Genomic DNA, 26,050 nt, shown 5'->3' on the forward strand with positions numbered 1-26,050 from the left:
AAATAACTTAACCTCAGAAAAAAAAAATTTTTTTTAGTAATTTTTCATAGAAATCTCAAGGAAGTTAGCATATACTGATTTCGGAATACATCTCTTGTTTCAGAAAACAAAATGTGAGAGAAATAATGAATAATAAAGCATTTTTATGAATTTTGAAGCAGAATACAATTTTAGCTTTCAGATCACTGTCTCGATGATGTTGCATAATTTTTTTAATCTGTTGCATATTATTTTAATTTCTTAAATTGCAATAGTCAAGAATTTGGCAAAAGTATGCATCAAATTGTATTTTCGTAACTTCAATTACCACTTTGATTGTGTTGTCATATTTGTTTCCCTTGGGGCAGATGACAGAATGTTACTTGGCGTGATATTGAACGGTACGTATGAATTATGTATTAAGTGGATGATTTTTATATCAGGTAGAAATAAAAATTTTCAGTTTCGTAAATAATAGAACTTAATAAATCTCTTGATTATTTTAAAATTTATTTTAAATTAGTTCAAAAGCATGGTATTACATTAAAATTTATCACAGTATATGAAAACTTAGTTTTACTTACACTAAAATTTTAATTATGTGATATTAAGTTTCATAACATTATACATTAATAGGCATATTTTATGCTTTTTTATAATTACGAATTCATGTTCTATGAATTGGAGGCAAAATCTCCCCGTTTCGAAACTATTCATCAGTATTACAGTGGCTCGCATTTGTTTTCGGACACTTGTATTTTTTAGATTTTTTTTTTTGGTATAAATCTTGTACTAAATATTGAAAAATAGGCGTAAAAATTTTTTCTATTAAATTAATTACGTCTCTTTTAAACCCTGCTTGTTAAAATGTGAAGAAAAGATGAAATGGTGAATTTTTTTTTTTAATACTACAGATATTCAGCATTCCATTAATAGTTTATGATTGAGGCATTGTCATCACAGTGTAAGATGTCAGCTCAATCATTTTCATTTAGAATGTCTTCTCATATTCCATTAGTAAAAAAAAAAAATTACTTTTTACTTCTGATATTCCCAAACCTTCATATTAGCAGCCTTCATCATCATGAATTTAGCCATAAATCTGGCTTTTAATAATTCAGAGTATTTAAAAAAATATCTGTAGATACTTCCTCACAATCTCTTTAATCTTGCAATGTCCCGCACACCAAATTTTATGTTAAAATATATTTTTTTAATTCTTGGATGATCTTACTGCTGCACAGGTTCTTAAAAAGCTATGCATTTCAGTTTGGAGCAAAATTCAATATCCTTTATGTAACTGATGAATGTATTCAGGAAAAAAGTAAAACAAAGTTACTATCGGTAAAATCCTAGTATACGGTGCAGCCTTGGTGCGACTTATTATCGCCAACACCAAAAATGATCCAAAGAACATCTATATATATGCTATACACTATATACTATGTGTGTATATACATAGTATATATACTATATGCATAGTATATACTATGTTTAACTATATATTTTCTTTGAATGACCCTTTAACTACTCATCGCAATGTCCCATTTTTACTGCTCATCATAAAGTCGCCAAAAGTAGCCAAATCCCTTGTGCACCGGATACTAGGATTAAACCATACTATCATTTACTAAAACTGTCATTTTGTTACCATAATATTAATAATAATTTATGTAGCAAAATAATAAGCTGCTTCAAATCAGAAGGTTAAGAAATTGCGTAGTTGTATAAATTTGCATAAAGAAGACATTGATAGCTCAGTTAACATCTGAACTTAAGTTTCTGATGTTAAATGAATTTAAGTTCCTCAGAATCTAATTCTTTCTCCCTTTGTTGCTGCTATGCCAACAGCTAACAAAAGAAAATTAGTATGAGCAACATTTCACTCTGTGTTGAGACTTCACAAATTGAGTCAGATAGAAAAGTGCTAATAATTCCACAACAATTCCAGGGCTAAAAAAAGTGTGGTTGTGGCTAATGTCAATGCAGCATTAGTTGGTGTATTGTCGTTAGCCATGGTGTGATTCCCTAGACAACAGGTGTATGAAGATGACATACGTGGATCTCTGTTAGTCTGGAAAAGGATTACATTTGCATCCCATTTGGATATTTGATATCTGGATTTTGGACTTGTGTGTTTGTATGTGTGTTTGTTGGAGTTGTGTTTATTTGTATACCAATTAATATTGCTAATTATTGAGCCCTATCTAGCCATTACCTAACAACTGGTTATTTATGACTATTGATGTTAAAATTGGCTGAATAATAGGACATTCATTGTCATATTAGGCAGAAGTGTTACAAGTAGTTTTTTTTAAAAATAGCTGATTGAATAATGACTGTATTTAAATGAGAAACATACTGCATAAGGAATAATGTTAGTTTTCAGATGATAAATTCAATTAGTATGTTCTTACCATTCTTTAGTTATTAAATCTTATTTTAAACTTATTTTTTTTAGTGAAAATATTTGTTACTTAGTGACCTATAAGTGTGTTGGAAAACATTAACTGCTGATATCAGTTTACCATTCCTTGCTACAGAATTTCGTAATGACCATTTCTCATATTTGTTTAATAACAACTATTCATCATTGTAATAGGAAACATTTCACTTAAATGTATATTCGGTAAAAGTTTAAAATTGGGTGCCCCTTGTTTTTTGGCGATTCTTTTTTGACGCCAAAATCGGTGCCAGGAAAGCACAATTTCAAGATGGCTGCTACACAAAACCAAAATAAGTCAAAGAATTGCACAAACTCTGTGTCCATGTACACATCGATCTGTTTTCACTTTAAAAAAAATCCTAGAATTGCACAGACTAGGCATTGTGCACTGCCTTTATTTTGTCTATGTATACATCAATCTATTTTCATTTAAATAAAATCAGGAAGCTAAAACAAAGTTAAAACTATCATGGTAACCAGAAGTGAGGTTTCATCGCCAAAATTTAAAAAAAATTGTAGCTAATTGAAAGGGCACCCGATTCTACACTACAACCGTATATTCTTTATTTAGGTATTTTTATAAGATTTATTTTATCAAAAGTTATTAGGAATAACCAGTATTTTAATTCATTTGCATAAATTTTACTGTTAGTTTTTTTAAATGTTGTCTTTTTATACTACATACAAAATTTTTAAAAATTATTCAGATAAAAATTATATAGTTTTTTCCCAAAATTATATTTATCTTCACTTGCTCACACACTAATTCTCTGTTGTATTCTTCTAAAAAGGCTTTTCTATCACCAAGCCTTTTTCTTTTTGAAGGAGAGGTGTAAAACATGAACAAAATTATTAATGTAATTTTGGCAATAGTCCTTTCTATTCCCAATTTTCATTTGTCTATGTCCCCATTCTATCCTGAAGTAAAAATAGTTTATAATAACTTTCTGTACTGCATCTATCTGTTTCTTGCTTTTTTATGTAATTCTATAATGCAGATAATAGATATCCAGTCAAATTAAAGAAACTTTTTATTGTATATTTCATGCTGTGATGTTGCATAGCCCTTTTTTCTGCTTCGCTTACTAAGACACTCATTGTTTGCTGCTCCATCTTTGTCTAAAAAGATGTAAGCTATATAAAATTGTGGGTGTGCATTAGTGCACCCATAATGATAATGTGCGAACATATTTTTATGTATATCAAGGCTTACTCTTTTACAAATTAAAACTATGTTGAATCAATGGCCTCATCTGAAAGTTTTTCGGCTCTAGTGTAGAATTGGGTATCTCTTCAATTGGCGACAAATTTTGTTCAATTTTGATGATGAAACCCCATTTCAGGTTACCATGATAGTTTTAACTTGGCTTTAGCCTCTTGATTTTTTTTAAGTGAAAATAAATCGTTGTGTACATGGACACCAAGTTTATGTAATTCTTTGACTTCTTATTTTGGTTTTGTGTTGTGGCCATCTTGAAACAGTGCCGTCCTGGCTCTGATCTTGGCATCAAAAGAGAATTGTGAAAAAAAACAAGGAGCACCCAATTATAAACTTTTACCAGTTTTTCTTCTGTATTATGTCATCTCATGTATTCACGCAGCTGTTTTTCCAATCTCAAGATATCTGGAGACTTTACCATACACACATATAATATATATATATATCGTAATTTCGAAGCAAAGTCGCAATGGCTGAATGTAGAGCAAGAGGAAGAAATTGATACCAAACTAAGTTCAGCCGATTATCATCTTTATTTCCACACATATAAATCATCTCGATAGATATTTATCCAATCACAACGAAATCCAATGTATTTCTATGATTCAATCATAATGAAATATGATAAATTTCTATGTACATTGGTTTTTAACAAGAAATGATGCAGGTATTTTTAAAGAAGCGAAGTGGAAAGATTTTAGCAATGTAGAAGCTAGCAGAAGAGTGCAACAGAACAATGAAGTAATGGATACTTTGGTGATTTTCCTGGCATTCAGCAGAATGAATTGCTCTTGCTCTTTAGCTCGCCAGAGGTATTTATACCAAAGTAGGTGTGATTTTAGAGATAAGCTATGCTTGGTTAATATTAGTTTAAGTTGCCCTTTTCCAGTAGAGTTATGTAACGTACAAAGATCTCGAATTTGGGAGAACAGATGAATTTAGGGGAAGAGTGTGGCCTTGGCTACTAATGTTCAAAATTAATTTATGATTAGGAACAGCATGAATTATAAACAAATAGCTAAGTTTATTGCATTTTATTTTCCAGCTATCGAAATACGACGCTACGAGCAACGTTTTGAAACCAAAACCTAGCAATCATGAATCAGAACTAGAACTAGTTGTCATTCAGCATAAAGAAATTTAAATATAAATATCAACTACTTATTGCCATTCAGCATAAAAGAAATATAAATATGAATATTAACAAAATATTAAAGTTAATTTTATAAAATAAAAGGTATCTGCCTACGTTAAAAAAAAAAAGATTTCGGCAAAAAAATTAGATTTTTTTTATTGCCCAATTTGAAAAGTCAGTTTTGTAGGATTCTGAAAATGGTTCATTTTTACGTTTGTGATAATTAGAAGAGAAGGTATAGCCAATTAACTGCACTGGAAGTGAAAGCAGAAAGACTGGAAGTGCCATTTAAAAGGCTCAACTTAAAGGTAAACAATGTTGTTATCCGTGTTTTTTTTTACCTGTTTGTGTGTAAAATTGTGCTAAAACATTTCATTTTAATTCTGGGTACTTTTTTTTTTTGTTTCTGGCAATAATTATTTGCCTTAATTCTTTGAACTGGACTGGCAACATTGCGGTTTTTTTAACTGGGTTTGGCAACATTGCGATTAGGTATAAAGACTATGTTGCTGGGTGCATATATAGCCGTTTTAATTTTTAATTCAGGGTATCTTGGATTACTTCCTGTGTTTGAACATTTAGGCATATCAATTGAACAAGAAATGATTAAAAATTACTTTGGAATTGATAACGAAAGAACAAAGAACTCGAAAATTCATTCGTCGCTCATTTCGAAAATAGCCAGAAAAAAATTAAAATCAAATATGAAATCAAAATTACTTACGCATAAAGATATGGAGGGTGTGATGTACAAATGTGGAGAATTTTAAGTGTGTAAGTACAACAGAACAGTTTTTCTGTTAATGTGAAATCTTTAAATGCGTTTTCTGAAAAAAATTATTTTAAATTATTTTGGCTTTTTTCCTTTTTTAAGAATTTAAATTTGCTTTTTTACTTTTTTACTTTTATACGTATTTGTTAAGAATTTAAATTTGTTTAAATTTAAACTAATTTTTCTAGTGTTTTTACATACAAGAAATGTAATTACTCAAAATGTTCTAAAGGTATCTCTATTAAATTTCACTAAAATGTTTTCTACATTATTTATTAGGTTTTAAGCTACAATCTAAGTAATATTTATTAATTTGATTGTTTTATAAGTATTTCTATATAAAACGATAAGAAATATTTTACAAAAAACTGTGTTTTTTCATGTAATTACACATATTTTAGTAAATTTTAGAAATATCATAAACATTTTAGTTCATAACACAGATAAGTGTTGTAGTAGTATACAGTATAAATAAAATTGAAATATATGCTGTGAGAAAAAATATACGACATTTAACGTAAGCATTAAATTCTCCTAAAAATTTGCATAAAATTGCATATATTTCAAAAATTTATAAAAATATTCCTAAAAATTTACCTATTTTCATGATTTGATATCAAATTTTGACTAAATAAATATATATTTCATCAGAATTCTATGTTTTTAAAAAAAAGTGCTCCTAACATAGGCAGATACCTTACACATGAACAAATATATGAAATAAAAAATAATTATTTCTCATGCAATAACTGGGCCACTACACTACTCCCCCACCAGTAACTAAGTTACGTTACGAAGATGGAGAAATAGGTAGTAACAAGCATTGCATTGTTAACCACTATCAGAAGGATTTAGAGTCAGTCCTTGAATCTAACAGGTAAACATATAGTTCTGCCTGTGCGAGAATGTTTTTGATTCACATCGGAATTTGAGTCCGGTCTCTGCGAGTTACTGTAGTCAGGTTGTATCAACTGAAAATTTTCCTCAGTTAAAATATATGCTGGTTTCAAGCGATCCAGGGATACATTAACATGTTTTCCTTTTATGCTAATAGTAAAATATTTGTCCTTGCGATCAATAACAGGAAATGGTCCTTCATAAGGAGGTTCCAGAGGTTTTTTTTACCCGATCTATTTGCTGAAACACATGAGAACAAGTTTTTAAGTCTTTATGTCTTTACGTTCAAATGAATTTTTACGAATTAGTCTCGGTCCAACAACTTCCATCTGTTTCTGGAGTTTATTAGCAAAAGTCTCCGATGCTGTCTGGATACTTGGTTCGCTGAAAAACTCTCCAGGAAGTCTGAGACTCTGGCCATAAACTACTTGCGCAATAGAATGATTTGTGTCTTCTTGAATAGCAGTATGCAAACCCAAAAGTACTGTTGGTCACGTGTCTGACCAAGATATGCTGTTGTGGGCTTTTAATGCTGTTTTTAATGTTCGATGAAGGCGCTCAACTTTGCCATTACATGAGGGGTGGTATTCAGTAGTGTGTTGTAACAGGGTTCGTAGCGGTCCTTACAAGTGCTTATAAGTTCTTATATTTGAAAATAAAATATAAAGGCCCTTATAGGTGCTTACTTTTTCTTTAAAGCCCTTATTTTTTTTTTTTTTTTTTGTTTTTAGTGCTTATTTTTTGCTTTTAGTGCTTTTTTTTTTAATCCTTTGTTTTTAATGAACGCGCATTTTTTCCCCGTACCAAAGCCGAAACTAAATAAACAACTTTTCTTCCTTATATGCAACGTCAGATGGTGAATCATACTCCCGAAAATTGCTTTCCCCCCCTTTATTCTGCATTAACGTAACCTATGGTGCGTGCGAGAGTACAGACAGGTGCACGTCGTTCTATTGGCCAAAGAATTGCGAAAACGTAGAAAATTCCGGTACATTCGGTATTCTTTTCCTCCCACCCAAATACTACACACGTTTGAATTTCTGTCAAGATTTTAATAAATTTGCATTCTTGTTCCGCGTGGTCAGTTCATATTCGTGTTTATTATGATTGTTATGCTTATATTATGAGCATATGTATGAATATTTATAATAATATAATTGCAGTAACTGCTGAAGTATAGATAAACTTCCAAAAATGGGTGTGTTTTTACACAGATTAGCTTTCTAAGGAATGATATTCGGAATGGCTTAAATAAAAGGAAAGTAATCGAATAGTCAAAATAATTTCATTTTCTTTGCCAGTACATTATACAGTACAGAGGTTGGGAGTTTCTCCGCAAAAGCAGCGGACTTTTTTTTTTTTTTTTTTTTTGTCACTGTCCAATCTGGATTGAATAGGACTAAAAGTTTTTGTGGTCTACCCAACCCAAGCGAAGATTGATTCTATTCCGGAAATTTAATACAGTCTGTTGAAAATAAAAATTAGAAACACCCCAGATTAGTAAGTCTCTTTCTTTTCCTTTATTAGTTCTTTCTCCGAATACCGGCAGGTGTTGATTCCGATTGCGTAATATCACATATGGAAGAATCACGCTGCACGTATTGCGCAATAACGTTTGCGGTATTTTGCATTGGTAATTAATTTGGATGGTCAGTCTGAGATTTGTTTATGAACACTTAAAAGAGTTTTACTGTGCGTTCTAAGCAGAATATTTCTCAGTTCCGTTGGTTTTTATATGATGCACATATCGAAATATCAAAATAATTTATTTAGCCTAAATTTAAATCTAAAGAACGGCTACAATCTCCCCCACTCCTCTTTTTCCAGTTACTATCTGGAAAATTCGGGAATTTCCGAGTATGCTGGTTAGTTAAGCTTTTACTGTTAAAGGATGACTGAATGAAGCAATTTCCCGTCTTCTGATTTCAGAAATGTGCCTCTTTTTTACTTAAATTACTTTGCTTGGGATATATGTTAAGGGAAAATTGTTATGCAGTGAAAATTTAGAAAATGTTCAGAATTTTGATTTAAGTTAAATTATTTAAATATTAATATGAGTGGAAAAATAAATTGTATTTATTATTAGGTGCCAAACGAATACAATTAATATGGCTTATTATTATTTATTTTCTATATTTTCAACTGAAATATCATCATTAAATTTTGTAATATAGTTAAGTTCTGCATAGTTTTTTTTTTTTTTTTTTCCCTCTCATTATAAATTAATTCTGTAAATTGAACTGTCATTTAAAATTTAAAAAAAAAAAGTTAATTGTTTTCCATTGTTGAGGTAATGCTCATTCTCTTAATAAATATTGCATTGCTCATATTTTAAATTACAAGTCTAATTTTTCTTTTAAGGTTATGCAGTTGTGTATAATGTAATTAGACAGGTTATGCAGTTGTGTATAATGCTTATTTTTTTCTTAAAATGTGCTTGAAAAGTGCTTATAGGTGCTTATTTTTTTAACTAAAATGTGGCTATGAACCCTGTGTAAATTAATGCCACAGATTTTGGACAAAGCTCGTAGTGTATCACTTTTAAATTGGGATCCACGATCACTAATGAGTTTACTTGGCGTTCCGAAACGCGCAATCCAGTTGCTATAAAAGGCTCTTGCGACATTCTCAGCGGAAATATTTTCTAAAGGAATTGCTTCCATCCAATTCGAAAATCTATCTATGCAAGTAAGACAATAAATATTCCCTTTAGTTGGTGGAAGTGGTCCTATGAGACCACTCATAGTAGCTGATGAGTGGTTCATCAGCTATTTTATCATAATCTATCGATGAAATTTCATTAACTCTAGATAATGTATCCGCCACAATATTATTCTCACCTTTTACATATTTGATATCACTCGAAAACTGGGAGATGTATTGAAGTTGGCGAGCCTGTCTAGGTGCCGCTTTGTCAAGTTTTTGACGAAAGGCGAATATTAAGGGCTTGTGATCTGTATAAATTGTAAATACTTTTCCTTCGAGATAATGCTTAAAGTGTCTAACTGAAAGATATATGCTTAATAGTTCTCTATCATAAGTGCTATACTTTTGCTGAGTATCATTTAATTTTTTAGAAAAAAAGTGCTATTGGCTTCCACGAGGAGTTTTCATATTGTTGCAACACTGAGCCAATCGCCGTATCTGAAGCATCTGTAAATAACGCCAGAGGTAGTTCAGAATTAGGAAAAGACAACAGTGCCGTGTTCACCAGGTCATTCTTGCACTTTTCAAACTGTTTTTCAGCTTCTTCAGTCCATTTGATTTTACGTTTGTCCCTCTTTTTAGCTCCCTTAAGATACACATGTAACAATGCTTGATTCTTCGCTGCATCCTTTATATAACGACGATAAAAGTTAAGTATTCCAAGAAAAGATCTAAGTTCATGAATTGTTTCTGGTCGTTTGTAGTTAGTAATAGCTTGAACTCTTTCTGGCAAAGGACGGGAACCCTTAGGTGTAATTAGATAGCCTAGAAACTCGATTTGTGGAACAGCAAATACAGATTTTGAAACATTAATTCTTAACCCAAATGTATGTAATCTTTCGAAAACTAATTTAAGGTGATTTTCGTGTTCTTCATGGGTACTGGATGCGATGAGTATATCGTCTAAATAGAGAAAAACAAATTCTAATCCTCTAAAGACTTCGTGAATAAATCTTTGGAACGTTGCAGGAGCATTTTTTAAACTGAAACTCATTACATTAAATTCGTATAAACCGAAAGGAGTGATGATAGCTGTTTTACATTTATCTTCTTCTGCAATGGGAATTTGAAAATAAGCTTTGAATAAACCAATTTTAGAAAAAATATTTGTACCTCTTAAAATATGATGAAAATCTTCAATGCGAGGAACTGGGTATCGATCAGGTATTGTCTGCGTATTCAATCGTCAGTAGTCTCCGCAAGGACGATATGAGCCATCCTTTTTCGTAACAAGGTGCAAGGGGCTTGACCACTGGGAGTTTGATTGACGAATTATTCCATTGTCAAGCATAAATTTAAATTCCTCTTTAGCTATAGCTAAGCGTTTTGGATCGAGCTGTCGTGCCTTTGAATAAACGGGTTGACCATCAGTCGTAATAAAATGTGTAACACCATGTTTAATTTGTGTAGGAAAAAGGTTAGGTTTAAAAATTTCAGGATATTTCGACAGTAAATCGAAAATTTTTATGGATTTATTTAATGTGGTTACTGCATAATCAGTGGAAATAGCAGCGACATCACACTGGACACAAAGCTGTGTTACGCCATTAATTAATTTTTTCTTATTTACATCGATAAGCAATTTATATTTGTGAAGAAAGTCAGCTCCTAAAATACCTTTTGTGACATCAGCAATTATGAATGGAAACTGAAAATCACGACATAATCCCAAATCAAGAGTTAGCGTTTTTATGCCGTAAGTGAAAATATCTGTGCCATTAGCTGCATACAGTTTGTATTCAATTTTACATTTATTCTGTGAAGTAGCAGGAATTATGCTTATGTCAGCTCCGCTATCAATAAGAAAGTACAAATTTGATCTTCAGTCATGAACGAAATTTTGCGACAATTCTTCATATTTTCTGCAGCAGCGTTTGCCGCTGAACCTACTGCAGATTCTAGTTTTCCTGGTTTTTGGAATCGTTTTTTACCCAAGTACACGGAGGCTGACATTTCCCTGGAATACATTTTGCCCCAAATCGAAAATGATAATAACAAAATTTGCCAGTAGGGTCATATCATTTATGAGACCGGCTTCAAGATCGTGAACGTGAATTACATAAATCCGAGTCCCTGCGTCTTGAGTGAATGGTTATTTGATCAATTTTTTGTTCAAGAAAAGTAATTCTTTGCAACAAATCATTTGCGGGAACGGAAGGAGCATTAGCACTAAATACTTCTGGTTTCCGATTCATATCACTAATTTTATCTGCCATAGACGCTAACTTGGATACATCTTCATCACTAACTAATAATATATTTTTTATTGAGTCAGGTAGCTTCTCCAGCCATAAAGTTTTGATTAGATTTTCAGACACATCTGTAGTAGCAACTGATCTCAACTTCTGCAAAAGTTGGCTTGGTTTCATGTCTCCAAGTTCGATACCAGTAATCAAACGTTTAATCCGTACATTTTCACTTTCTTTGAATAAATGTAATAACCTAATTTTAGCATCCGAATATTTTGTGGCACTCTCGTTCGTTACAATGTCCCAAATATTTTCGACGAACTTAGGTTCAAGCTGTGAAACTAAATAATTAAATTTCGTTTCTTCTGAAACGATATTACTAATTCTGAACTGAGCTTCAACTTGAAAAAACCATATTTGCGGTTTGTCAGTCCAAAAAGGATGTATTTGTACACTCACCTTATGAAGCTGGTGATTGTATCATATCTTTCATAGCAGTTTCAGAAGAGTCATTTGTTGACATTTCGAAAATTAATCAGGATCACCAGGATGTGGCCTTTGCTACTAATGTTCAAAATTAATTTATGATTAGGTACAGCATGAATTATAAACAAATAGCTAAGTTTATTGCATTTTACTTTTCAGCTATCGAAATACGACGCTACGAGCAACGTTTTGAAACCAAAACCTAGCAATCATGAATCAGAACTAGAACTAGTTGTCATTCAGCATAAAAAATTTAAATATAAATATCAACTACTTATTGCCATTCAGCATAAAAGAAATATAAATATGAATATTAACAAAATATTAAAGTTAATTTTATAAAATAATTAAACACATGAACAAATATATGAAATAAAAAATAATTATTTTTCATGCAATAACTGGGCCGCTACAAGAGCACCAAGTCTAGAATGTAAATTTTGAGATCACCAGTTATTTTTAAAGTAGCTATCACATTTTGGGTGATCTTATGTTTATGTCATATTTTGGCAGTTGAGCGCATGAATGAAGCTTGGCATCTAATGATGACAAAGAAGTAAACTGTTTTGATTCCATATCTTTATTAAATTCAAATGGCAGATTATTATTCTTTTAGGATCTCCAAAATTACATATGGAATAATAATTTAAACTAACTAGGATTAACTTTAAATTTACTGCGTCACATTATTCAAATAAAGATAGAGAGATGGGAAGAGCAAAGGTCTGATAGAGGCAGGAGGAGAAAAGCAGTCTGACTAAAAATAGCACTGGAATGCATATGACATAAGCAAAAAGAAAAAGGAACTTTTTGAATTTTTTGTGGATTCCGACACCCCACTTGCAATGAATAACAGAAAAAGGGTTCGTTATGCTAAAAGTGACGATCAGGACAAAGTGATGATTGAATGGGTCAGACAGCATTGCAGCGAAGGCGTGTCATTGACGGTTCCAATGCTAATGGCTCAAGCCAAAATATTTCATGAAGAAATGAACTTGAAACACTGAGTGCACATACTTGACAGGTTGGTTAATCAAATTTAAAAATCGCCATGGTAAAAAAGCTTCAGCTGATACTGAAGCTGCTGAACAATTTGCAGATGAATTCATTGAACTCATTACTAGTGAACAATTATCTCCAGAACAAATTTACAACACTGATGAAACTGGGCTTTTCTGGCAATATGTACCACGAAATACCTTAGCAACTTCTACAGAAAAGGCGCCTGGTGTCAAAGATTCCAAAGTGAGACTAACAATTTTAGTGTGCACAAGTGCAAACTTTTCGTAATCGTAAAATATGCGCAACCTCGAGCATTTAAAGGAGTAACGATTTTCCCCGTTATATATCGTGCAAATAAAAGAGCATGGATTACACAAGCGTCGATGAATGATTGGTTTGAAAATCATTTTATAAACGAGGCTCGGCGACATTTGAATTCGGTTGGTTTACCTGATGATTCAAAAATTGTCCTGATTGTTGACAATTGTTTGGCGCATACTTCACATAAAGTTTTAGTGAAAGATAATATATCCATATTATTCTTCCCTCCAAATTGCACGTCTATCATTCAGCCTATGGATATGGGAATAGTGCACCCACTGAAATGCAAATACAGTCAAAAGTCTTTAATCCGGACTCGTCGGGACTTCGGTGATTCCGAATTATCGATTTTTCTGGATTATAGATAATCAGTTTAAATCTGGTAAGATGGCATGCAGAAATTATAAAATTAAAAATATGAAACCGCAATTTATAAAATAATGAGCAATTATGATCTAAAGGGTATCAAAATTTACAAAAAAAAACTTAATATTTATTTGTTTACTTTATTAAACATTTCTTTCAACGCGCGCATGCGTAAAGTATACATTATGCATAGCTGAAATTAGAAAATTGCAACCAGAAAACTATTTGATTTGTATTCGTGATATTTAGCCGGATCCAATTCGAAGATTAAGGAACAATGCAATCATCAACATTAACTGAAATAGATAATTAGATAATTTTAGCTTACACCGTCCGTTATACATTAAACGCGCAGGCAAAAACGTATTCTGCACTTGCGCAGACGCAAATGTGCAGTCGTAAGGGTCTTATGCGCACGCTTAAACGCCTATGCGCATGCGTCAACACGGTGCATGCGCAGAAAGTTTTTAGCTTTGAGGTCCGGATTATGGGTGTCCGAATTAACGACTTTTGACTGTATAAAGTAGCATTTTTAAAACCTATGTTAAATTTCTTGAACAATGGCAAGACTATTCAAGACTTTTTGAAATTTTTTAGCATAAAATCTGCTGTGTGGAGCATCACAAGATCATGGGAGGATGTGTCTCCAGATATGATAAAAAATGTGTGGCATAATTTATGGCCCGCTACCATATTTCATGTTGAGGATGATGAAGATGATAGCCGCAAATTTGAAGGTTTTCGGACACACATCTAAACTAAAAGTGAAATTTTCCAGTTATTGGATTATGTAAAGAAATGTGGAGAAGCAGTAATAAATGAAGATGATATAACAGAAGTTTTTTATTGCAACGACAATGCCCCAATCATCAATCAATTAACGGATGGCGAAATCTTTAGTATGGTTCTAGATCCAGAAAATAACGCTTCCGATAGTGAAGAAAGTGACAGAGAGGTTATTGAAAATGAAAAAATTTCGATTGACAAGTTAGTTGGTATTCTCGACACAGCAATTACAGGACTTGAACAGTGGAACTTTGTAACTGAACAAGAAATTATGTCTGTTTATAGAATTAAAGAAAAAGTATTAGCACAAAAAACGAAGCAACTTAAACAACTTCCATTTAAAGAAATGTTTAATAAAGTAAACAAAAAATAGTAAGCTTTTTATTTATTTATTTTTTTTGGGGGGGGGGAATTTTGATACTCTTTAAGTCATGATTGCTCTTTATTTCATAAATTACGGTTTCATATTTTTAATTGTATAATTTTTGCATTCCATCTTACCAGATTTAAATTGATGATGATTTGGAATCGCCAAAGTCCTGACGAGTCCGGATTACGGACTTTGTACTGTATATATATATATATTTTTTACGTATATATGTTTTTGAATATAATTGAAATTGAAAAGCTAATAAGTTCTGTGCTGTAAGACATATTTGGTCTTAAAAATGTTTTGCGCAATATGCTGCAAAAATTATGAAATAATAGGAAGAAAAATCGTAGTGAGCTCGCCAAAAAGTTACCAGGAGCTGTGGCTCCAAGAAATAGTTCAACGCAGTATTTTTTAAAATAATGACATTGAAGGGTGAAAAATTAGTTTACATGTGAAATAAAATGCAAATATAAAAAACTGTTAAAATCAATCGTGGAAACATGTGAATGGCAAAAAATACAGAAAAAAACCTATTGATGTGATAAGTGAAAAGTTAACACATATAAAAAACTGATCGATGGAACAAGTTAAAACAAAATTAAAACATATGAAAAACATAAAATTACAAAAATTATAAAAATTACAAAGCAGAAAATGGTAAATTAGCCTAATTCGACTTCCAACCTGGCTTTTCAAGGGAAATTTCAGTTGGATGTCAAACCAATCCAACACTGTTACGTGTTTCGCTGAAACAGACAACTGAAGCTCTTGTGTGACGAAAAAATTTTTAAATAATATGAATTGTCCCAAAAAATATTTTGGAGCTTCAATTCTCTGTTCCAATTTCCCGACGCGTCCGCAAAAAATGACACATTAAGGTGTAAAACAAATGTAAATGCAACTCCAGGTATAGCTAAAATTAAAATAAAAATAAAATAAATAGCGGTCTGCCATTAGTCAAACTATACAATAACGTACGGGCTGGACCTGCAAGCTTAAAGAATTAAACCTTTATAAATTTTATAGTTCTGAAATTAAATTCAAATTTTATAGTTCTGAAATTAAATTCAAATGAAAACAAACGCCGTAGGTCTTGGTAAGACCAAGAAAAAAATATTTTAAGAGAATACAAAAAAAGAAACATAAAAAACAGACCTGTGGCTATACTGTCCTCTTGACCGCGAAGCAAATTTGAAAAGGGGTTGTAATCCCCTCTGTGTCTTTCAAAGCCATCCCTCTCGTCTTGTGACGTAGGCGGGTGAAACAATGTCACTGCGTAGCAGCCAATGCGATTAGATTGTCCTTTAGCGGGAACCCGTACCCCCCCCCCCGAGTTAAAGAGGGGTTGAAAGACTCGAAAAGACATGGAAAGATTCAAAATGGCGTCAGTCAAGTTGTTAGAAGAATAAAACTGTTTCTAAATGTGAAAATGGCTAATTCAGCAAAGATTACTCAACATAGCCACAAAAGTAAGAGTAAAATGGAAAAAAGTCATTTGTTAATAAAAGTCATAATTCTTCAAGCTAGAGGGCGATCAAGCTACAATGAAAAATGAAAAGGCCCGATTTGTTAATAAAAGTAGAATTGGCCATCAAAGTAATTTAAAACTATTGAAACAATAGTACTAAAGTATTGTGCCAAAATCTTTTGGAGGAAAGAAAATGTAGTGACAAGAATTATCTGTACATTTTTACATTAGATTCTCTGAATCAGCCATCCACTTTATACCGTTCCATTGGGCTTTAAGTATAAAATTTCATTATCTAACTCAAATTATTTAAAAATTGGTAAGGCTAATGCCAGCTTTTTTTAAGGTATTTTTAATTATTTTATGAGAAATTTTTCAAAATTGTCACAAAGTAAAGTATTTCTTCTTGAAGGTGTTCTGTGGTATTGCATATTCTTTTTATTCTAAGTAGCTGTGAATAAATTGTGTTTAAGAGGATTCTTTTGCAAATATTTTAATTCCAGTTGGTTAACTTTAGTGTAGAAAAAGTGAATTCTCTTCTCTTGTCGTAAACTTTTATAAAATTGTAATCAATAATATGTAAGTCAAGGTAGACTACATTATTTTGCACCGTATTTGTATTATTTAGTTTTAAGCAAGTGGGGTAGATATTAGCAACTTCTATTTTGTTGTGGTTGTTAAAGGCTATATCATCAATATAATGATATATGTGTTGGAAAAATTTATGTTCTTCTTTACTGAGTGAACGGACAAAGGTCGGTTCTTTTGTAAAAAGGAATAATTCACATACAGAACTGGAAAAATTACCTCCCGTTGGAATTCCTTGAATTTGTTTAAAGATGCTATTGTTGAATTGAATAAAATTATTGAAAAGCACGCTTGAGAGAAAAAGTTGCCATTTTTCGGTACTTATTATTGTAGAAATTTGCGGAATTATATCCGGTAGAGCAAGTAAGCTTGTATATATTTCTTTAAGTGGTAAGGTAGTATAGAGGTTTTCGAAGTCGTAGCATTGTATATGGTCTATTTTAAGTGAATTTATAGTTTTTAGAACTAGCTCGTTACCTGAAATCATCCAGTTGCAATGTAGATCCTTAAAATCATAGTTATTAATTAAGTCACGTATTAAGCGAAGTTTTTGTGCAAAAAGATAATCTATTTCTTTAAGATAACTTTTGGTACTATTGGCAATGAACCTGAATTTAATAGGAGACTTATGAAATTTTGGTAGTGCATAGAGATTGGCAAATCTGATATTATATTTCCGGGGATGTATTTTTAGTCTTTTATGTAGTGCGTTAAATTTATTGAGAAGAACTTTAGTGCTGGTAGTAATTTTTTGGTAAGTGCAATTGTTATTTAATTCATTATGCAGAAGGTTTAAGTAAAACTTTTTTCAAATAACACTAAAATTGTTGCTGGCTTTGTCAATTTTTGTAATGATAAAGTTATCTTGCAGTTTTTGAATAATATATATAGTATATAATGTATATTATTGTTTGTTTTTAAAATTCTGATTTCATTAAAATAAAAATTCTTCAATGGTAAAAATTAAAGTAAGTTTTTAAATATATTATTGATTAATTATGAACTTTTATTTTGCCATAGGTTTGCAGAATGTTGCGTAAACGAACTGGACAGAAATTTGAAGAGCAAGAAAATAATCATGTGTCTGATATTAAAGCAAAAAATAAAGTAAAACCTAACAGATTATTTTGGAAGCTGTTGTTAGTTATAATTTTTGTTGTGTACATTATTATTCCATTCTTGGTATATTTGAGTCCTGCTGTTAGACGCCATGCCGTTTTCCTAAACTATGTGAGTTTATCCCGTCAAAAGAATTTGTCATTGCCTTCTGAAAGTGGATTAAAATGTACGAGAAATTTTTATGTTTCTTCAGAAGATAATATAAAATTAGGGGTATGGCATATACCAGCCCATTCCTCTTTATTAAAGTGCAAAGATGGGCATATACCTGTAGGTGAAGAATTTAATGATGAACAACCTATTTTCTTGTATCTACATGGAAATGCTGGCACTAGATCCGGGGGTCATAGAGTAGAACTATACAAAGTATTAAGTGAGAAGCTCAATTCACATGTTGTTGCTTTTGATTACCGTGGATTTGGTGATTCAACTAATGAATCTCCAAGTGAGCCAGGCCTTGTCAAAGATACAGAGAGTTTGTACAACTGGTTGAGAAAAAGAGCAAAATCATCTCGCATTTACATTTGGGGTCATTCTTTGGGAACTGGTGTGAGTGTTGCATTTTTAAACACCTTATCATCATCCAAAAACCAACCAGGTGGTCTGATACTTGAAGCTCCATTTACAAGGATAATTGATGCTGCCCGACATCATCCTCTTTCCATTTTTCATCGATATATGCCGTTCTTTGAAACTTTAATTGCAGAACCTATTGGAGATAAAGATACAGCCTTTGATAGCATAAACAGAATTGGCAATGTAAAATGTCCCATACTTATTCTTCATGCAGAAGATGATGGGTTTGTGCCTTTTTTTCAGGGTAAGGAACTTTATGAAAGGGCTTTAGCAACTCGGAAAAGCTCTGATCATATCACAAAGTTTGTTGGTTTTGATCGTAAATTGGATCTTGGACACAAACATATTTTTCAAAATCCAGATCTGCCAATTATAATTAAAGAATTTATTGACAGTGTACAGCAGAAGTCCAAGAGAGTTTAAATGTATTCTTTATATATTTATATTTTTGTACTATTACTAACATTCCATGAATTTTAATGTGATTATGTTTTATTTATAATTTTTCTTAATTTCTTGTTACATTATATTTTCGAATTTGTTTTCATGAGATACATGACGTAAATCATAATTCTCCATATCTAGTAATTGAACTTTCTAAACTGTATACTAAGGCGTAATGAACCACAATAATTTATAAATTTCGTGTATTTTTTAAATAAAATACATTGCATGATAAAAAGATATTGTGCATTATATAGTAAAAAGGATATTTTTCACAGACTACATTATAACTATGTCACCAGACACAAACAGTATGTCTAGAAGCTGCAAGAAAAATGTTCTTGAAGTTCTAAACTTTAACCAACTCTTTTTTTTTTTTTTTTTTTAAATTTTATCAAAGATATTCACTGTTAGTTTATTTCAATATATTACCATGGTTTTATGATTTTGTTTACATATTTACATTTTTTATTTATTTGTCGTTAAATGTTATATTTATTATTTGTGTATTTTATTTAGGTAATAACATATGCAATTGTAATAAGTTGAATATTAATTTCTTGTTTTAGTAGTTCTATACAAAGAGACTTTGTAGGAGTTTTTTTTTTTTTTTTTTTCCCAGATTGTATTTATAACAATCTTTTGATCTGTTAGTAAATAAAATATTTATCTATGTGCTTTGAATGCATTGAGGCTTGTTGATTATGTTTAAGATATTTACCACTCTTGAAAATTTTCTTTATGATTCTTAGTTATCTATGCACAATTTCCTTTTATGCGTTAGTATATTTAGAATTGTAATAGTTTTGATATAACATAAAATGCACAAAAGGTAAATAAAGCCATTATGTAGTCGAATTTCAATCAGATGGAATTAATTTTGTCACAGCATTTTCCTAGAATAACATCCTATATCATAAAGTACATTTTTTTAGAAATAATTTGTGTTTTGTTTCATATATCATTTTTAACAAGTATCTTAACATTGAAATTTCTTTCTAATACTAATATTTTTCTAGCTCCATGGCAGTATTCCAGTCTTAAGTTTAATAATATCTCATTTGGCTTTTTTCAATGTCCCGCATTGAGTAATTAGGACTGCTGAAGGTTGATAGTTCAATCTGGATTTGAACTTAAGTGAACATGCTAGCTGCATATTTGATTTTCGCCATGTAGAATGTGACCACAAGCCTGTTTTCATTAGAAAGTCCTCTCCAAAGACATCTCCCCCTTAATAGCAAAAGGTCCTCTTGTGGTTTGTCCTTTTGATTCTCATGTACATATTCATTTTTTAAAAAATTTCTATTAATGAAATATTCATAAAATATTTTTTACCTGAATTTTGATTTAAATCTCTTTTTACATAAGATCTTATATAGAAATTTGTAAAGAAATTTTGGGGAATCTTTCTCATTTATTCATAAATTGGGCAGACATGAATAAAAATTGAAAATTGTGAATCTCCTTTCCTTTCCCAAAATGTTTACAATTTATTCACCGAAACCCGAAGAAAATTTTTGTCTATTGGTCGTTGATTATGCTTATATGATCTTAATGGTACCTGTTTTTTGCACAAGTTCTTTCTTTTTATATTAGTGAAAAAGAAAATTAAATATAGCATGGATAAGTAATATTTTAATAATATTTTTAATACTTTTTGGATGAAAATGTTAAATTTCTTTTCATTTTAGTTCTTTAAAACAATATAAACAATATACAAAAAATACAAAACTAATAAATATGAAATAGATTTTTATCTCGGAGAGGAAAAATTTCTATTTTCAATCTCTGTTCATCTCTTTAGTATATATATGTAGCATTTACATGAATTCTTTTAATCATTTATAAAATACATTCATGCATAAATAAAGAATTAGAATCTTTTTTAGAAAAATAAGTAAAATGTTATATCATTACATTATTTTGAAAGAGCTAAAATATTAAACACATTTTAAATTAAATTGTTTTTTAAAAGTATACTATACTCTTGTATTTAGAAGTTTCTTTTTAAATTGTCTTTGAGTGGCAAATGAATTGTTTACTATCAAAATAAACTTTTCAAAATCTGTAAGAGCTTTCTTTTGAACGGTGATAGGAGTAGAATTTGTTTTTATCAACTAAAGGCCATTTTTATTTAATAGTTGAATAGTGATTGTTGAGATTTCACTTGTTATATATGCTATTAATGAAATAGATAGTCTATATTAATAAATAGCATACTTAGTAATTTTTTATCCTAAAGTGCTTATACTGGAAATGCTATTTCTTATGATTTTTAGAAATTCTGCAATGATTAGCAAATTAAAAGTTATTAGCTTTGATTAAATTCCTCTTTTTATTTGAAAGGCTTTACAGTGTAACAGATAGTAAACAGTTTTCAAAAGTTGTTTCAAAGCATATTTGAATTTTAGGTAGAAATTAATGATAGCAAACTTTTTTGTGATTCCCACTTTTCTCCCTTTTTATGCTTTACCTTTGTGATGTGAGAGAATCAGCTTTATAATTGATCTTACGTTTTCCCTTGGCCTAAAATAATCATGTCTATTGAAATTCTTGGGATTTTTAAAAATTTCTGCAGCGTAACTGATGATTCTAAGATACCAGTTGCCTTTTCTTATCAAAACCTGAGCTGTTTACTTATCAACAAATTTATATTTTATGATTTGACTTCAAGATTTTCTGCCATAACTGGTTACTTAATGATTTAATTTAATGATGTCTTGACCATTTTCAGTAAATGGGTAGAGTAATTGCACTTTTTGGGGGGGGCTACGCTCATTTTATTTTTTATCATATTTTTATCTAAGAGATATACAGAGGCAGATTTATAGGGTTTCATTAGTCACAATTATGATATGTCCAATGTCCAAAAGGTCTGCCAAATAATTAATATTGAAAAAAGTAGTTAACATAGCCTTTGTCTTAGGATAATGGGCCTCTGGAAGTTCAGGTGATGTGGGCTTCCAACTTTGCAAATCCACCATGGGATATATATCAAAGTATTTTTCAGAAGTTTGATAGAAATTTTAAAATATGGAGGAAGTCTCAATAGAAATAATCAATTAGACGAAGGGCTAAAGTGTAAGACAACTGTTACAGATGCAATTTTACTCACAGCATCAAGAAAGTTTTTTAAAAAAAAGTGGGATAACTAAAACAGTTTTAAATTTTGTAGACTACTGATAGGTAATAAATATATCTATCAAAATATCATCTTTTGATAACCTGCATATATATATATTTGAGTGTTTTAAAATAATATGTATAACTATTCCAAAATATTAAAAATTTACCAGCGAACAGAATCTAAAATTAACCCGTATGATACTAATGTATATTCTGATGATGACATCTAGATCAATCACTCTTGAACAGCCAGTTTTCTATATTTAAATGATCAAACACCATGTGCTGAATCTTTTGTGATATTATTTCACATTGCTATTATTAGTGAAATATATTCTGTTACATGCTAAAATTGATTTTATGTGATTTATTCTTTACCTCCTTAATTATTAAGCAGAAATTGATATCTTGTAATAATTTAATGTTAATTATATTTTTGCATATACATGCAAATACCTAGTTTTATGAATATGTATTAGGATACTATGCATATTTGTTCTTTTCTATAGTTTTATTTTTATGATATAGAAGTATTATAAGTATTTTAAAGTTTGCTTCTGTGATAAATCTTATTTGGTATGAAATGCTTATGGAAAATTTAAATTTTCTCTGAATTATGTATGTGAGATTGTTATGCTTATTGCGGAGATTAATTTTTAAATTCTTTTTCAGCTAATTTAAGCCATATATGTTATTTAAGGATACTTAACAAAATATTTAGCTAGACCAAAATTGCAAGTAATAGAAGTCTGCAAATTGAGTTGAACTGTGAAGTATACAGACTTCAGTTTCTGTATCATTGACTTTAACCTAAAGAAAAATTAATAAAATGCATAAGTTATTAATTACTAATAAAATAAATTGACATATGGTCAGTTTGAGACCAAATCGTCTAAATAAGGGTGCGTCTTTATGTGCCGTCAAATACGGTATATCAATAATGTTAAAAATCTCAAACAATTGCAGGCCATTCCTGAAGAACAACTTTCTGAATTAGAAAAGGAGTGAATTATAACAATAATTGATATTAACTGTTTGTTAAGATTGTAAATTAATATCTTGAGTTAGCAATCATTGGGATAAAGTCTTTCAGTCTGTTTTAATGTGTGTGGTAGTTCTGAAGTCAAGAATCAAAGTAAATTGAGCTTGAAACTATATTGTTTAGATCTCATTTACAAAGTTTGCAGTCAGTCAAAATTAAAAGCTGATGAAAAATATCCAGTCATTCTGACTTGAACCATTTGCTTTACAGTATTATATGACATTATATCAAGGCAAACATAAGAAACATAAAATTGGCTTGTGGTGCAATCAAACTAGGCAAAAAAAGCGTGGGTAGACTCTTGATTCATTTATTGCAATTTTTTTTTCCCAGAATGCATTTTTCTCCTTCCACTGTCTGTTATTCTTGGCTTGAGTTTTGATTAATATTTTCCTCCTGTCTATTCATTATTCTTCTTTCTTGAACAATTGAAAAAAAAAAAAAAAAAAAACTATATAATATTTTCAAAAAGAACCCTTTGCTCTCAGTAACATTAAGAGCTTGTAAATTTTATGTGAAAACTATAAGATTTACTGTGAAATAGTATGCGATAAGATATATTGTGAAAAGCATACAGTGTTACTTTTTGTATGTCTTATGTTTTCAAAAGATATCACACAATTTGAGACTGTTAATTTTATGATTGTTTTTCCCAAAGGTCCAGAAATTCCATTTAAAATGGCATTTCTTCACAAATTAAAATCTACTTTATTAATGCGTAACTTAACTTTAGGCAAAATTTATTTCAGTTCACCTATGAATCATGCACAAAATCATATTTCGTAAAGGCTTCAAAGGCTTTTCTTCTTACGTTTTTATTATATTTCAAAATTTGTGAATGATAATTAGTATCCATTATTAGCTGAAAATCAAACATGTAACCTAAATGATTACATGTGCGTGGCTTTAAGTGCATAAATACTTTTATTGCTGATTGTTATACAATGACTGATTGGATGTTATTGAGATTATAAGAAATGATTTCTCTATGAGTATCGATTAATAATAGTAAGTGTTCTAGACTCATTTCATTTTGTGTAATAAGTTTTCATTCATACAAGACTGATAGATGTAAAATATATCCTATTGATTCCTTTATCAAATAAATTCCATTACCAACTTCTGAAATATTTGTAAAAATTCCCCTTTTATTTTTATCTCCACCTTCCAAAGGAAATGAATAAAGCTATATACAAAGTGAATATTTTTTTGGTATGTTCAAAAGATAAAAAGCAACCAAAATTTATAAGAGATGAAAGAAAGTTTATATGAATTAAATATTTTAGTATTTTAATGTGTAAAGTTTTAATTTCTACTGATCATCGTTAATTAAAACCCCATTTATTTACTGAGAGTAGATGCTTCTGAAATAAAGTCTTTTGAGTGTAAGAATTTGTTAATGTGAAAGATTTTATATTTTCCTTATTTATGGAGGTGGAATGATCAATCACTGAATAACTAACTACCCATGATATCTACTTAATAAAAAATAATACCTGCAAACTTGAGAATTGAAATTTTTTGATGAATTACTTAAAATAATTTTTGTTCTATTAAACTTTGAAAAATGGTATATTTTTATCCCAGAGTAAATGCATAATTTCCAAAAGGGAATAAATTCTCTTTTTTTTAATTAAAATTTTAAATATGAAAGATTGAATTAAAATTATTGATATGACCTGTTTAAATTTTATTTTAAAACTGAGTAATTTTTGGCAGTATATATAAATATTTTAACTATGCTAAATAGATAATTTATAGTCAATCATTAGGGTTTCAAAATGCAGATGCAACCTGATTTTGCAGCCCTGATTATGCTCAGTTTTAATCTTTTCAGATATTGTGCAAGTTGAGAATAATAGAAAAGCATACTGTATAGCTGTGCAATAAATTCTTCTGTAATAAACTATACTGTAAAAGATATCTGTAATAAACTATTTTTATTGCTTCATATTGATGCCATAAAATATATTGTTCTGAGCTATGGATATCTAAATATTTGTAGTTGTTGGAATTCTATTCTTGTACTATCAATGTCAGTATTACATACTGTTTTTAAATATTCAAAACATATTTATCTTGAACAAAACTGAATGTTTCAAATTGAATGCTAGTTCTGTTTAAAAATATGTATTAAAATGGCTCACACTTTGTAAAATGAGTGGTTTAGACTGTTTAATTATATTAGAGACTTTATTAGTATTGGCGTTTTCTATATTTTTAACACGTTACATATATTATAGTTACACATTACATATATATAAATTAATGTATTGTAAATTTATTTATGTATCACTTGAATATGTTTTGTATTTTTGGTTATTAAAATATTATAGTCAATTTTCAATAAGTGGTAATGTGTTTTATTTTTCACTATGTGCATATTTCATTCTTTGAGGTTAACATAAATCTTTCAGCTTTGATTCCCAATAGGTAAGAAATGCATGACATAAAGCAATTTTGTTGTTTTTTTATTAAAGCCTCATCTTGGATGATTTTTTTCTCTGCTTGATGCAATCTCAGATTTTGCTCTGCAGTAAATATTTGAGCTACAGCTACAGGTTATTGAGGAAAGCGTGCAGCATATTACAAGAGGGTACAAGAATAATAAAAGGTTTAATAGCGATTATAAACAAATGGATTTAAAATAATGTTTAAAAGAAATTCGGGTATCGGGGGAGCCAAGGTTTTTAATGTAAATAAGATTTGTAATGAAACTTTAATAGCAGTTATGTAAAGACTTATTTTTCAGTTTGGACCTATCGGTTTTCACCTAAATTCCACTAGACAGCTGTCTAGATCTGTAGATCATTCTTTACCATGGTTCTTAATGGTTGCTTAGAAGATTAAAGGGAGAGCATTACTAGACCGAAAGGCAATAAAAATACGCTTTGAAAATTTGTTTTTTTTTAAGCATTTTTAAAGTGAATATTCAAACATTCATTTGATGTAAATATTACAGCAAAGCATCTTTGCAAGAATAGTACCAAATTATATCAGTCAACCCTTC

The 26,050-nt window shown here is 30.2% G+C and overlaps 1 protein-coding gene across 1 annotated transcript; it reads left to right on the plus strand.

Moving 5' to 3' along the window:
• Nucleotides 1-242: 242 nt before the first annotated feature.
• Nucleotides 243-25,390, plus strand: LOC118196920 (lysophosphatidylserine lipase ABHD12-like). Its single transcript, XM_085817052.1, has 2 exons — nt 243-380; nt 17,754-25,390. Exon 2 carries the CDS (start codon nt 17,763-17,765, stop codon nt 18,849-18,851), a length of 1,089 nt encoding a protein of 362 aa, XP_085673178.1. The 5' UTR covers nt 243-380; nt 17,754-17,762; the 3' UTR covers nt 18,852-25,390.
• The last annotated feature ends 660 nt before the right edge of the window (nt 25,391-26,050 follow it).

The sequence above is a fragment of the Stegodyphus dumicola genome, chromosome 5 (genome assembly GCF_044657685.1).
Source record: "Stegodyphus dumicola isolate Sdum_Otavi_A_Nest chromosome 5, ASM4465768v1".
NCBI lineage: Eukaryota > Metazoa > Arthropoda > Arachnida > Araneae > Eresidae > Stegodyphus > Stegodyphus dumicola.